The sequence below is a fragment of the Tamandua tetradactyla genome, chromosome 8 (assembly GCF_023851605.1).
Source record: "Tamandua tetradactyla isolate mTamTet1 chromosome 8, mTamTet1.pri, whole genome shotgun sequence".
NCBI classification, from domain to species: domain Eukaryota; kingdom Metazoa; phylum Chordata; class Mammalia; order Pilosa; family Myrmecophagidae; genus Tamandua; species Tamandua tetradactyla.
Window position 1 is genome coordinate 89,323,000 of NC_135334.1, and position 14,313 is coordinate 89,337,312.

A 14,313-nucleotide genomic window follows, 5' to 3' on the forward strand; every position below is an offset into this window, starting at 1 on the left:
CTCAGGATTTTTATAAAGATCACCAGGCTTCAATGAAGGGGACAGATTGGAGGGGAGCAAGGGTGGACAAGAGCAGCAGTTAGAGGGCTGAGAGATGATGACAACTCTGACAGCAATCGTGGCAGAGGAGATGGAGGCAAGAGAACAGAAGATTCAAGGGGTGGCAGGACCGTGAAGCGATGACTGGGTGATGGGCTGGATGTGCGGATGAGCACAGAGTTACCAAGTGACAGCAGAGCTGGTTAGAGAAATCTATCTCGTGTGGGCGGATTAGAGCTTGCTGGGCTGGTTAGAGCCTGCTGTCAGAGGCCAGATGTTGGAGTCAACACTGCGTAATGGAGAAACCCCATTCTGCTGTCGGTGGGGACTGTTTTGAATCCTGACTTTTTCTCTTACTAGTTAAAGCACCCAGACAGGAAATTTTATCAGCGCCAAATCTGGAAAATGGGAAAATAGGGTTTCTAACATCACGGGTTTTCTTGGCTTAGACTTTAGTTAAGATTCTTGGTCTCCAGTGGCATATTATGAGACACCTTTATGTATGTAAATGCTTATTACATTGTCAATGTCCAACATAAAAAGTAAATATTACATCTTGGCCTGCTCCGTGCCCACCCACCTCCATATTAGATTTGGAGATGTTGATTTATCATATCATTTGGATATGATGATTTGATGAAAAGGCATTCAAGAACATGTACTTGGGCTATTGGATATAAAATAAACTAAATGAAGACAGGGATCACACTTCATTTATCTTTGTAGTTTTCTGACCTCTGAGATGAGATTGGGTATCCTGTTACACTTACTCTAATGAACCACTTATTTTCGTTTGTAGCATATACCACAATTATAATTTGAAAAGATTTGTATAACTCTATATTCAAAATTTGCCAGGCCAGGTGTTTTACATGCATCAGCTCATTTAATTTTAGTTACCCCAAGAGGAAAGTTTTTGTTAACATCTCTCTTCTCTAGAGGAGGAAACTGAAGCTTCAAGAGGTTAAATAACGTGTCCAAGTCTCACAATGGGTGGATGGCAGGTCTGACGTTTGAATCAGGTCTCTCTCTCCAGGCACACATGGAGAGGGACTTCTGCACTCTCGTTTCTCCCATCTGGACCTCGGGGTTAGTGACAGAGGCTCTGGTCTTTGCCCAATGAGTCCCCAGGCTCTGTGCATCTCAGAATATGTCACTGGAAACCGGGAACCTTAACCAAAATCTAAGCCAAGAAACACACTCCTCTTTGAATGCTTCAGAACTCTTTTCCAGGGATGTATAATGATTTGTATGGGGTTTAGGCACTTTTGCGTCCATGCACTCCTTCCAAGTATTAAAAATTATCTGTTATGACTGTGTTGGTATAAATATGAATATATTAATACTATTAAAACATTTTCTTTGACCTAAACGTTTTCTGTCAGAATTTAAAAGAAAGCCTTTTCAGGGTCCTAAAAGTATTGTGGACCCTCGGCAGTGTGCCTACTGGGTTTAAAGGGCCTAATGGATAAGCCTGACTGTCCCTTTCTCTTCTTCCCTTCTGACTCGTTTCAACAGGCCCTTGGGAAGAAATAAGGCATCTAACCTTGCCTTGGCTGTTCTGCCACAAGCCTCAGTTTGCTCATTTAATAAAATGAATGAAAGTAATGTTAGCTGTATAAGGTGAGAGTTTGGAGAAGGTGAGCAGATACCCTAAGTGAACCGCCCAGCATATTGCTAGGCACAGAGCATATGTACAATAAAAGTTAGTTCTCGGTTCTTCCTTCCTCGAAGCCTCCCTCTTCATAGGCCGGGTCATCAGCTCAGCCGGGGCTTGGGTAGAAACCTTCTTGGAGATGGGACAGAACCGCAGTGTCCCTGTGCCCTACGATTCCCTCTCCAGACCCTGAGAATCCAGCGAAGCAAAATAAATACCGCTTCGCCGCTAATCGCCAGCTCAGAAACAAAACAGCGCTGCGCTCCGGGATCTGGGCAAAATCAGCCCTCCCTCCTCCTCCTTCGCCGCCGCCCTCCCTTCCTCGCGCTGCTGGGCTCGCTCGGCTCAGCACAGCGCTGCGCAGCGCAGCTCGGCAGCCGCCAACCAAGGCGGGCACGGTATCTGAGTCTCCGGAGTGGGCTCCGGGCTCCCGCTCGCCGCCCGGGCTCCGCCAGGTCTTGCGTCCGCGGGGACCCCTTCGGGCGGGAGTAGCGTGACGAGGGCCGCCGGCCGCGGAACAAAGTTGGGGGCCCGCGAGAATGAGGCTGTCCTCGGCGCCGCTGAGGTTGAGCCGGAGTCCGGCGTTGCTGGCCCTGGCGCTGCCCCTGGCCGCAGCACTGGCCTTCTCCGACGAGACCCTGGAAAAAGTGCCTAAGTCGGAGGGCTACTGCAGCCGCATCCTGCGCGCCCAAGGCACGCGACGCGAAGGCTACACCGAGTTCAGCCTCCGCGTGGAGGGCGACCCCGAGTTCTACAAGCCCGGAACCAGCTACCGCGGTAAGTGGCCCGGCATAGCGTTGGGGGCGCGGGACCGGATCCCTGGAGGGCGCCGACTGCGCGGTGCCGGAGGAGGGCGCACGGTTCCCGAGCGCACAGTGCCATCGCAGCCGGGCAGAAGCCCTTCTGTCCCGGCTGCTCTCAGCCGCTTTAGCCGCGAGCTCGGCGCGGAGTTCCAGGCCGTCGCGGGGTCTGCAATCAAGGCGAGGCAGCCCCAACCTCCGGCGCGTGGTCGCCAGGCGTGGATTTTAGCGAGGCGACGCGTCACGCAACCTGACCAGGAGAGAACTCGGCTTCTCTTCTGGCCGACTGTAGGGTAGCAGACCCGCTTTCGTTCGGACCAGTCTCTAGGGTGGAAGGGTTCCAGGCTTCCCGAGTCAGATCCCAGGCAAGGCAGGGATTCCCACTTTCCCCGGTGGGAAAAGAGGTTACCGGCTTCTCTCAGACCGGTCCCAGGAGAGACTGCCACTCCGGCTTCCTCGGACAGGTCCCTTCAGGACAAGAGACATCGACTTCCCTAACTGGTCCTGAGGCATGTGGAAGGGAGCAGAGGGAGAAAGAGCCTGAAGCTCCTCGGAAGAGTCCCTGCAAAGGACCCCAAATTATTCTCTGATGGTCCTAGGCAAGGGAGAGGACTCCAGTGGAAACCGAGTCCCCAAAGGGCTCTGTGCAAGCTCCAGGAGGGGAGGGACACCGGATGAAGATGCAAAGGGAAACCCCGAATTCGCCAGGTTCCCTGGGGAACCGAGTTTTCTGGTTTCCGCAGCCGCGAGGCTTCGCGTCCCAGGGCTACTCCGCTGAGCGCAGGGAATCCAGAGCGCAAAGGGCTGTCGGAGCAGGTCAGCATCTTCTTAGCCACCCCACGGTCCTCTGCCTCCCTCTTCGGCCCACTCATCTCCTCATATATCTTTCCCCGGTGCAGCCGCCCGCTTTCCTGGTGGGAGACAGGACACCCGGTAGGAAAGAAGTCTGTTTGGCCTCAACTAGGGCCCGGCGGGCAGTGAGTGACTGGGCACGTGTCCACACTCCCCAGTCCCTTCATGCGTCATCCCTTGTGCCAAGCAAGGAAGAGCGGGCCGCTTCCGCATCTTTTGGGGCACCTGGTGGGGCAAATGGGCTCACAGTCGCCGCCGTCCCATCTGTGCCTTCCAGGGTCTGAGAGGGTCGGGAGAGGAAGCGGTGAGACCGACAACGGGAGAAAGTTTGGGGTATTGCCCGCGGGCGTCGCGACCAGAACCCCGTGCTCCACTTCTCAGAATGTTTCTTCCATTTTCCCGGGCTCGTGTCCCGACTTTCTCCACCTGGAGATACGCAGAGCCCTCGGCACATTGGCGCGCTCAGCACTTGGCGAGGCGCTGCTCAGTCCCCGCGCGCGGGGCCGCGGGATCCCGTGTAGTCCCAGCAGACTAGGGCGGAGAACAATCCCGCCCAGCCCGGAGGGAGGCGGCGGGGAGGCCTGGCGTCTGGAGCGAGACAGCCAAGGTCCGTCGACCGCCACTCGGTGGAGCCCCGAGGCACCCAGTGCTTCCTCTGGACTCAAGGGAAGTCGGCGGCGTAACTTCATTGGCTTTTCCAGTCCTTTTCAAAACGGAGGCCTTGGGTTCGCTAGGGGAAATTGCTCCAGCTGTTCGTGGTGCGGAAAGAGGTGGTGACTCTGGAACCAAACTCGAGTTTAGTAGCTGTGTGACCTTGTGCGAGTCATTTAATTTCTCTGAACCTGTTTCCCAACTGGTTAAGTATCTATATTCCAACCTCTCTGGATAGCTAGAAGGAGTAAATCGGTTGACAAAGGTGAGTGTACTTGAACCACAACAGGTCCCCAGTACATGTTAGATGAGGTTGGACAGGCGACCTCATGGTTTAATGATGGAAGATGAGATGATCGTATTTGTTGTGTGTGTGTGTGTGTTTAAAAGTAGATTTCCTCAGCCCTTGTCCAGTCCAGTCTCCCAGTGAATGGTCTTTATCTGGGCCCTCATAAATTAATTGAATGAATGAATGAATGAATGAATGATTTCTCCATACAAGAAGCCTCTCCTAAGATTGTTCCTAATTTAAACCTTGGGGGATTTTTTATGTGATTTAGGCTAGTTTGGAGCCCAGGCCAAGTGTCCTACCAGGCATCTCCCATTCTAATCCTCCCTCCACATTGGAAGGACACTGACAGAGGTGGCAGGGAGAGGACACTCAGTATGTGGACGTCCAGAGAGGGTCCACAACTCCCTAAGTGTCCACTGCCAGTAGTTGGGGGCCCTCTGGCTTGGGCTGGGGGAGGGTGTCTCTGGGCTTTCACCTCCAGCTTAATCTATGACCCTTCTTGAACTGTGAGGCCCCACTCAGCTGTAGAATGGCAAATCATCTTCCCTCTTGCCTAGTGGATAAGGGTTCTGAAGGGAGAATTTTGCAGAAACCACGCTGAGGCCTTCTGAATAAATACTCTGTGATTAACAAACCTGAATCCACCACTCAGTGTCACAAATCCGCACGGGCTTGATTTGTGACATTTTCTGTTGGCTATACTTTCTTGGATTAATTATGTTAAAAGGAAATCTAATGCATACTGCTCAGTGTATTGACTTGGGACTACAGAAGTTAATGTTCCTTCAGTGTTCTATTTGCTTTCTTATTTTTTCCTGAATTAGGGCCACATGTGATCCTTGAGATCAATGGCTTGTTTTCCTGCCTCAAATCTTTCCCTGATGCTATAATTGTTCTCAGGATTCCAGTTTATCCCTTAACAGCATCTGCTCTCTGTGTCCCACCCTGCTCCAGTACATCTTTTTGGTATTCTAGACTGAAATGAAATAATAATCACCATTTTTTTTAAATACTGGAATATGGGGGTTATTTCCCACAGCCTGGGTCCAAATGAAATTATTATTCAGCCTTTTCCTAGTTGTTAACAGTATATAGACTTCTCTCTCTCTCCCACCACTTCTTTCTTCTTTCTCTCCCTTTATTCCTCCCCCACCCCCTAGCCCTGCAGTATTTGTATTTTAGATGCTCTGAAAGGACTGCTCTGTTTCTGACCATGGCTTTCTTTGAAAAGGAGTGATTAAAAATAACAAGCCAAGGATCCTCGAGGGGCTTCCTTTATAGGAGGACAATTGGTAGGACCAGCCTTTCCCAGATCACAATTTCAAACTAAATAGAAGAAAATCAGATGAAATGTTCAAGAATTGATTGAAAATAAACGAGACTTTTTGGGGGGAGGGGGGTTGTCTGGCCAAAGATCTGCTTATCAGGGAAATAAAGTCAGACCCTGACTAATGGAGACTTTTTCTAGATGCTCTTTAAAGTGAAACTTTAGAGGAACTTGAAGAGAAAAGATATTCCAGGTAAGATTTTAAAAGCTCAACCAACTTCAAACATAATTGGGGGATTTATTTTAAACTGGGAATTTTGGAGACCTTCGAAGCAGCTTTGTTTTGTTTTCTTTGTCCCACTTTGGGGCACGTACTGCCCACAGTAGCAGGCAGCTCACCAGGTGGAAAGAGCACAGACTTCACTGGTAGGTCAGTTTCAATTACTGCTGGGTCACATCTTTGCTGAGTAACTTCACCTCTTGGAGCCAAAATTTCTCCATCTGTAAAATGAAGAGGTGGTAATAATACCTTTTCTTAATTCAGCATTACTATGAGAATTAGTGATAATCTATGTCAAAAGAAACTGCCACACAGATGTGTGTATATGATGATTATTTTAGAAATAGAAAATTACTTTGCAAGGAAGCCTTAGATAATACTTTGTGTTAAGTATTTCCTACTCATTTTACCTATTCCCTACAGTACTTTGAGGCAAGTTATTCATATTATCAAGTCAAGGGCACTAAGTTTCAGAGAAGTTTAGTAACTTGACCATGGTCACACAGTTAATAATCAGTGGAGTCAGGATACAATCCTCAGGTCTGTCTGATGCCTAAATCAGTACTCTTAACTAGTCTTCTATTCTGACTCATTAAAATGAGTTGGGAACAGAAGGAGTTCACTCAGCTATACTCAGCCTTTTGGATGATGAATCTTCATTGAAGGAAAACAGTAACAACAAATTAAAATAATAACTGAGACACATGGTAATGCAAAGTAATAAAGTGATGGATCTTTATTTATATTTGCTTTTTCCTTTTTATAGACTTCAGTATTGCATTTCCACATAAACCAGTGGAGTAATTTAGAAACATGCACAACTTTGTCAGCTGATGGGAGAACAGAAATTAGGAAAAAACTAATTTGTCTAATAGATATTACAGGACCATACGTGTAAAACTATGTGTTTGATCTTAGACATTTAAGTTGAGTGAGGTTTTGAAAATAAACTACTTCTTATATATAGTGTTTTTAAAATTAAGTATTGCTGATAATATTGCAATTAATTATAAATTACCCCCACCTCTTCTCTTTTCTTTCACCCTCCCTCTTTTTAACTATGTATTTTATTTTTAACCTTTATTCTTTTATTTTTTCAAATTGATAATAAAAATTAAAAGATGTACAGGAAACGAAATACTAATGATCATGGTGTTTATTGCTTCGAGTTTCATGAAATAAAAAAAAGGCAGGACATGCAAAAATGAATACATATTACATTGGAATTTTTCAAGGTTTAACACTTGAGTACTTCCTCATACACATTTTGGCAACCATGGCATACCCCTATATTGCACTGTAAAAACAAAAACAAAAAACCAAACAAACAAAAACTCTCACAGTTATTGATGCTCCATCACTAACACAGCCTGATAGATCAAAACCGTTTCACCATCACACAATTTATTTGCTTATTATACAGAATGTCGGATGCAGGTCAATGATCAATTTCTGTGGGGAGATCCAAATTACAGTGTTTCAAACAAGAGGTAAATGGGAGAACCAAGATGATGGGAGCTTTGCTGCACAAGATCGACCTTGTAATAATTGTAGAGGACACAGACGGACACACAGGATGGAAGATGGAGGTAGGCAGAGATTGGAACGATGTCACCATAAGCCAAGGGAAGCCTGGAGCCACCAGACGCTTCCAGAGGCAAGGAAGGAACCCTGCCCCTTCTTTGATTTCTGACTTCCAGCCTCCATACTGTGAAAGAATAAAGCTGTTGGTTAAAGCGACCAAGTTTGGGGCAATTTGTTATGGCAGCCCTAGAAAAGTAACACACCTGTTTTGTACATTTTTATTGGACACCTGCTAACAATACATTGTTAAAATTAATTTCACCTGGCTTGAACTAATTTCTATTGGACAACACTGCTCTAGGATGCAAACCACAAACTAGGATGTGGTTTGCATCAGCCTGGTTATAGCTAGCTCACTACCACAATAGCTGAGTTCCAGTCAGCATGATGGTGGGAAAGATTTCATCACATAGTGAGAATTTCATCCCATGGCCACATCTAGCTGCAAGGAGGTTGGGAAATATCTCATTTCACTTGGCAGCCATATGCCTACCTAAAATTTGAGGGAAGGATTTATTTTCCAAAAGCATAAAAGGGAAAAAGGATTTGAGGGGGACAACTAGCTGGCTTTGCCACATGTTTTAATACATAGTCATGTAAAAACACAATATGTCCTTTATCTCAGTGAAATGTTATCTGGGTGGGCCTCTTTAATGGCAGGTGTTCTTGATATTCCTGATAAATGAATCAATAGAGAAAAGAGTCTCTATTTATTTTTGCATGTGTGTGTATGTTAGTGGCCTGTTCTTCCTCCTTCCAAGGTAAAAGGAAATAAGGAAAGAAAAGAAGGGAGAGAAGAGGGGAAAGATGAACAGAGGAAAGGGGAGGAGAGGGGAAGAGAGGAGAGAAAATGAAAAACCCATTGGGTATCCATTCAGAATGAAAAGGAGAGAAGTTGATACAGTGGAGTCCCATCTAACCTGAGGGTGAGATTCAAAAGGCACCATGGAAAGCAAAAGTCACGTAAGTCAAAATTATTCCTTGAAAATCCTCTGAAATTATACATAAAATACAACACAGGTATTAGATTTACTCACCCTTCTAGATGCTCTTGGTGGGGGAATAGAAAGGTTTTGCCATTTCTCAACAAGTCCAGAATGTTCAGTTTTCCCTCCAGCACTGGAATAAATTAGAGTTCCTTCAATTGAGTCTCAGATAGAAATTGGTTTGCTCTATCCTTAAACAACAAAACGACAATTGCCAAATACTCACTCTATCATGATGGATTGAGGGAACTAAGGATCTCATCTCATGCTTAGTCAGACACATACATGCATTCAATGAAATGGCAAGTACCCAAATCATTTAAAGTATTATTTCCTCCCTCTTTTTTTTCTCCAAATGCGCAAAAACACCTCTTCTGGAGCACCTATGGTGACAGCAAGCTCACCATCTCACATAAAAGAATTTTGTGTTGCTGATCAGCTGTTACTGGTACAAAATTTCCCATTTTTGCATGGTTCCTTCACTAGGCTGGTGTTGAAGCTGACAGGTCAAGGAAAGAAGTTAGAAGATACCACCAGAGGTCATTTGTGACCTCTACTGTGCTGGTTTGAAACTATTTTGTACCCCAGAAAAGCCATATTTTAATCCTGATCCAATTATGTGGGACCAAACTTATTGTTTAGGGTGGGAAACTTTGATTGGATTGTTTCCATGGAGATGTGAAACACCTCGTTGTGGTTGTCACCTTTTGGTGAGATTACTTTCATGAGATGTGATATACCCAATTGTGGATGTGGCCTTTTGATTAGTTGGAGATGTGACTCCACCCATTCAAGGTGGGTCTTGATTAGTCTATTAGAGTCCTCTAACAGGGGAAACATTTTATAGAAACCTTAGATGCAGATGCTTGGACAACAGTTGCTTCAGAGTTGACAGAGACACAGATGTTTGGAGATACTTGGAGTGCTGATAGAGAGAGCAGATGCCTAGACATGGGAAGAACCCAGCAGATATCAGCATGTGTATTCCCATGAGATACTAAGCAAGCTAGAACCTGGAGATAGCCAAGGGAAGCCAAGAGATGAAACCCAGCCCTGGAGAAGTCAAATGAAGAACCCCCACAGGAAACAGAGACTGAAAGCAACAGAGCCCAGGAGCAAGGGACAAGCAAATGCCAACCAGGTGCCTTCGCAGCTGACAGAGATGTTCTGGATGGTATCAGCCTTTCTTGAGTGAAGGTAACCTCTTGTTGGTGCCTTAACTTGGACATTTTCACAGCCTTGAAACTGTAAACTTGTAGTGCAATAAATTCCCTTTTTTACAAGCTGTTCCATATCTGGCATATTGCATTCTGGCACCTTTAGCTGTAAACAATGCTTCCAACTTTCAGAGAATTTTCAAAATTGTCATTAAAAGTTCAGAGAAATCTAAACAGGGACCTACCCATTCCCCTGGCTTGCTTGAGTCCCAGCAGACCCTTGGGGAACAATATGAACCCTATCTACAATTGGCAAATACGTCTCATGGATTGGGAAGGGAGGGGCAGGGAATGGTTCCAAGAACAGATCACCATGTGTCGGGTAGAAATATGGGAAGGCGAGCAGACTCAGAAACAGGAAGAAAGAATTGAAGAGAGTAGTGATTCTAGGTGCTCTCAGGGAAGCTTATTTTGGTGCTTTACTTTTTCTTCTCTGTCTCCTCCTCCTCCTCCTCTTTTATTTTCCTTTCCTCCTCCTCTTTCTGCTTCTTCTTTCTCCTTCTCTTCTTATTCTGCTATTGCCATAGCCACATTGCCCTGTATTCACAGGGCAATTTCCTGAATGCACCAAGCTCATTCCCACCTCAAGGTCTTTGTGCTTGCTTTTCTACATGTCTAGGATGCGCTTCTCCAAGACTTGCATTGCAAAGACTTCTTGTCTTTTCAGTCACAGCCCAGATGTTAACTCTTTAAAGAGACTTCTCTGACCACCAATTTATACTTCCCATCACTTCAGCCTGTTTTTATTTTCTTCATAGTTTTTAACCCTTCTTTGAAATTATCTTGTTATCATCTGCCTCTTCCAGCTAGAACACAAGTTTTACGACAGCAAAAGACCTTGTATACTTGCAGTTTTCTCTCCAGTGCTTAGAACAGTGCCCAAACAAAATAGGCACCAAGTAATTATTTTTTGAAAAAATCAATGCGTTATTTAAATCCCAAGAAATCCTGGTGTGAGAGTGCTCTGTAAGAAAACTGGACAGAAGAAGGAGAATGCATTTCTCTCTCAGAGGTAAGCACAGAGAATGAGAGGCAGAAATCAAGGAGCTCTGGGTGTGGCAGCAGGAAGGATGCCTGGTGCTCTAGGGACATTGTCTGGAGACTAAGAGGATGTAGATAATCTGTGTCTAGGGCAAGGACTGTTGAGAGAGAAGAGATCAGCAGTTCTGTTTATGATGGAAAATGCGAACATCGATGGTTCTGAGATACAAAGAAGAGCAGCAGTAAATAAAAAAGCAAAAGGGAAAGGTCTGCCAACTTCAAGTACTGCCTCTGATTATATAGGGAAGGAGGGCAGATAGATGTTCTACCCTCATCTGGTAGGGTTGTTTATCCCTCTGACCCAGACACCAAATATTAAAGTGATTTTAATGGAACCATGACGAGGTGAGTCATTTATGGTAGTTCCCTAACCTAGCTATGCATCTGTATTGGCTAGGATTCTCTAGAAAAACAGAATCAACAGGAGATATCTGTAAATATAAAATTTATAAAAATGTCTCACATAACCATGGGGATGTAGAGTCCAAGGTCTGTAGGGCAGGCTGCAAGCTGGCAGCTCTGAAGAAGGTCTTCAACAAGTCTCAGGAGAGACTCTCTGGCTGAAGCAAGAAGAGTGACTGTCTCTTCTGAATCCTCCTTAAAAGCCTTCTGGTGATTAGATTAAGCATCACTTATTGCAGAAGACACTCCTTTTAGCTGATTATAAATGCAATTAGCTATGGATGCAGCCAATGTGGTCATGATTTAAGTCCATGAAATGTCCTCATAGCAACAGACAGGCCAGCACTTGCCTGACCAAATAACTGGGCACCATCACCTGGCCAAGTTGACACATGAACCTGACCTTGACAACATCAGATCACTTCATGAATTTTCAAAATAAAATGGCTTCCTGGGCCCCATACTGATGAAGGGCTAGATTCCAGGAACCTGTATTCTTTTTCATTTGTTCCTTTAAATCAAAATAGTGAGACTCAAAGAGAAGATAGCCAAAAGGTGTTAACTTTTCTATGAGCATGTGTCCCCATCACAACCTCTCCCAGTCCCCAACCCACCCATTTATACCCACTCCCATATTTTAGAACCTGGTCACATCACTGCTGTAATTTGTTAGGGTGGGGCGCCATACAGTGGCCAGCGTGATGTACTCAAAGCCAACTGACAAAATCCCCTGCCTTGGCAGTAGAGTGATACAATGAGGAGAACCATGAATTTTAGGTGACAACAGAGACTGATAAAGTCTGTGCTAGAGTGGGCCTAGTTGTGCTTCTCTGCTTCCAAAGTCTGCCTCCCTTGTAATTTCCACACATCAGTCCAGGTTCTGTCATTGAGGTCAACCAAAATAAGAGCTTCCCTTTGCCATGTGTCAACCCTTCAAACATCTGTGAATGAATAACTATTACAGCTTCTCTCTGACTTTAAGGTCCATTTATTCTTCTTTAAAACCATTCTTTATAGGTTGCTCTTTCTTATTCCCTTGCACTTGGCATTCCAGATGTGCTCAAACCAGGGCGGGGTATGACAAGATGATTACCTCCCTTGTCTTGGACACAGTGTTTGTTTAAGCTTTCCAGGTCTTGGGTTTGCTATTTTGGCAGCTGTGTCATACTCTGGGATCACATTGAACTTACAGCCAGCTCAAACTCCTGCAATTTGCTTGGAAGACCTGCTGTCCTCCTTAGCCAATCCTGTTGCAACTATTCTTTGAACATAAGATTTTACATCATTCTGCATTAAACTTAATCCAGCATGTTTGGGTCCATTCCTGTGGCTGTGAACCATGCATGAATCTGGATTTTGTCATTTGATGATTTATATATGTAATCTACTTTTGGATTATCCACAATTTTGATGAGCAAGGCTTTAAAATCATTATAAAAGAAACTGATAAGAATGTTGAGCAGTTCAGGGCTCAGGACAGAGCCTCCTGACATGCTTAGGGTCTTTTTCACAAGATGCCATCTCGTTAAATAGCAATCATCTCAATCACATTTATATACCAACAGCCACCCGCCTGATCTGCCACACCAGTTTAGTTGCAAATACTGTCCCCTTAGCCTGCTAATGATTTTTATAGTCTAGGCAACATTATTTTCTTTATTTGCTTCAAAACTAGTCAAGACATTTTTATTGCAAGAGACAGGAACAAAGTAAAACTAACTAAAGCAAAAAAGTTAATTGACTCCTATATTGGGAAAGTCCACAGGTGGTTCTGGCTTCAGACATAAATTATTCTTAGGGACTCAAGTAGGATCATTAGGTTCCTTTCTTCTTCTCTATTAAGTCTGAGCTAGAGTGGACCTAGCTGTACTTCTCTTCCCTTCCACCTTTGCTGTCTCACTCCCTTCCATCCTTCATCTCTTGGTCAAGTTTTTGTGTGTTGTCCTCATTCTTTCTTACTGCACATAAACATTTTCCAAATATCAGGGGAGGATGGCTGCCAATAACCTTTATCTAAAAGCAAAGCTCTTTCTTCTCTACTCCAACGTGAAAAAAATCTCAGGTAAGAATTCTGATTGGTCTAGCTTGGGTCACACGTCCAGGGAATGGTTTACAGAGATTACATGGATCTGGGCCACAGTCACTTTTGTGATTTGGGATTTCAGCGGGGAGGAGGACTATGGTTGGCAGCCTTAAAGATGGCATGGTTGGAACATGGGAAGAAGTGGGCATCCTGGACAGCGTATGTCCCCCTGGAGCTTCCTGCCCACATTCTCTTGGCTGATATATCACAGATTTCCCAGGAGCATCCTGGGAATGCTCAGCTCAGGACCTGAACATCTGGCTTCTATGATCCCATGATGGGGTAACGCATGAGGAAAATAATTAACTTTATTAAGCTGCTATAATCTGCTTTACATACATTATTTCCTTTAATCCCCATGACAAATTAATGATATAATTAAGATGACCAATTTAAACAGGAATCTGATTTATTTCATAATATATTTTATGCACTTTTTAAAACTCTTTTATTGTATAATGTAACATATATACAAAGCAAAGAAAGAAAAAAGCAATAGTTTTCAAAGCACTTGTGTTAGTTAAATTCAGTTGTCAACTTGGCCAGGTGAGCATACCTAGTCTTGTTGCTGCGGACATAAGCCAACGGTACGTGAACCTCATCTGTTGCCAATTACATCTGCAGTCAGCTAGGAGGCATGTCTGCTGCAATGAGTGATGTTTGACTTAATTGGCTGGTGCTTAAATGAGAGATTGCAACTAGCATTGCTAAGCAGCTTTGGCATTCCTCATCTCAGCACTTGCAGCTCAGCCCGGGCCCTTGGAGATGGAGAAAGAAATCACCCCGGGGAAAGTTGTTGGAACCCAGGGGCCTGGAGAGAAGACCAGCAGAGACCATCCTGTACCTTCCACGTAAGAAAGAACCTCAGTGGAAAGTTAGCTGCCTTTCCTCTGAAGAACCAACAAAATAAATCCCCTTTTGTTAAAAGCCAATCCGTCTCTGGTGTGTTGCATTCCGGCAGCTAGCAAACCAGAACAGCACTCTTCAACAAGTAGTTAAAGGACAGATCCCAGAGTTTGTCATGGGCTGCCATACCATCATCTCAGATTTTTCCGTCTAGCTGCTCCAGAATATTGGAAGCTAAAAGGAATCAATATTTTTTTCATCATCACAATCGACTTTTTTTTGTGTGTGGGAAAAATAGCATATATACAAAAAAGCA

At 44.7% G+C, this 14,313-nt stretch overlaps 1 protein-coding gene and 1 long non-coding RNA gene across 3 annotated transcripts in view; one reads left to right on the plus strand and one right to left on the minus strand.

The window, feature by feature from the left end:
* Positions 1 to 2,051: 2,051 nt before the first annotated feature.
* The window catches only part of SPON1 (spondin 1), a 285,884-nt gene continuing 273,622 nt past the window's right edge, over positions 2,052 to 14,313 (plus strand). The window contains exon 1 of the mRNA XM_077114063.1: positions 2,052 to 2,473. Coding sequence (XP_076970178.1) covers positions 2,236 to 2,473 — 238 coding nt within the window. The 5' untranslated portion in view covers positions 2,052 to 2,235. The remainder of the gene's footprint in view (positions 2,474 to 14,313) is intronic.
* LOC143644712 (uncharacterized) overlaps positions 7,299 to 14,313 on the minus strand; it is a 36,872-nt gene continuing 29,857 nt past the window's right edge. For both annotated transcript variants that reach the window (XR_013156828.1, XR_013156829.1), the window contains exons 3-4: positions 8,460 to 8,541; positions 7,299 to 7,546 (exon numbers count right to left, since the gene is read on the minus strand). This is a non-coding gene — a long non-coding RNA (uncharacterized LOC143644712). The remainder of the gene's footprint in view (positions 7,547 to 8,459; positions 8,542 to 14,313) is intronic.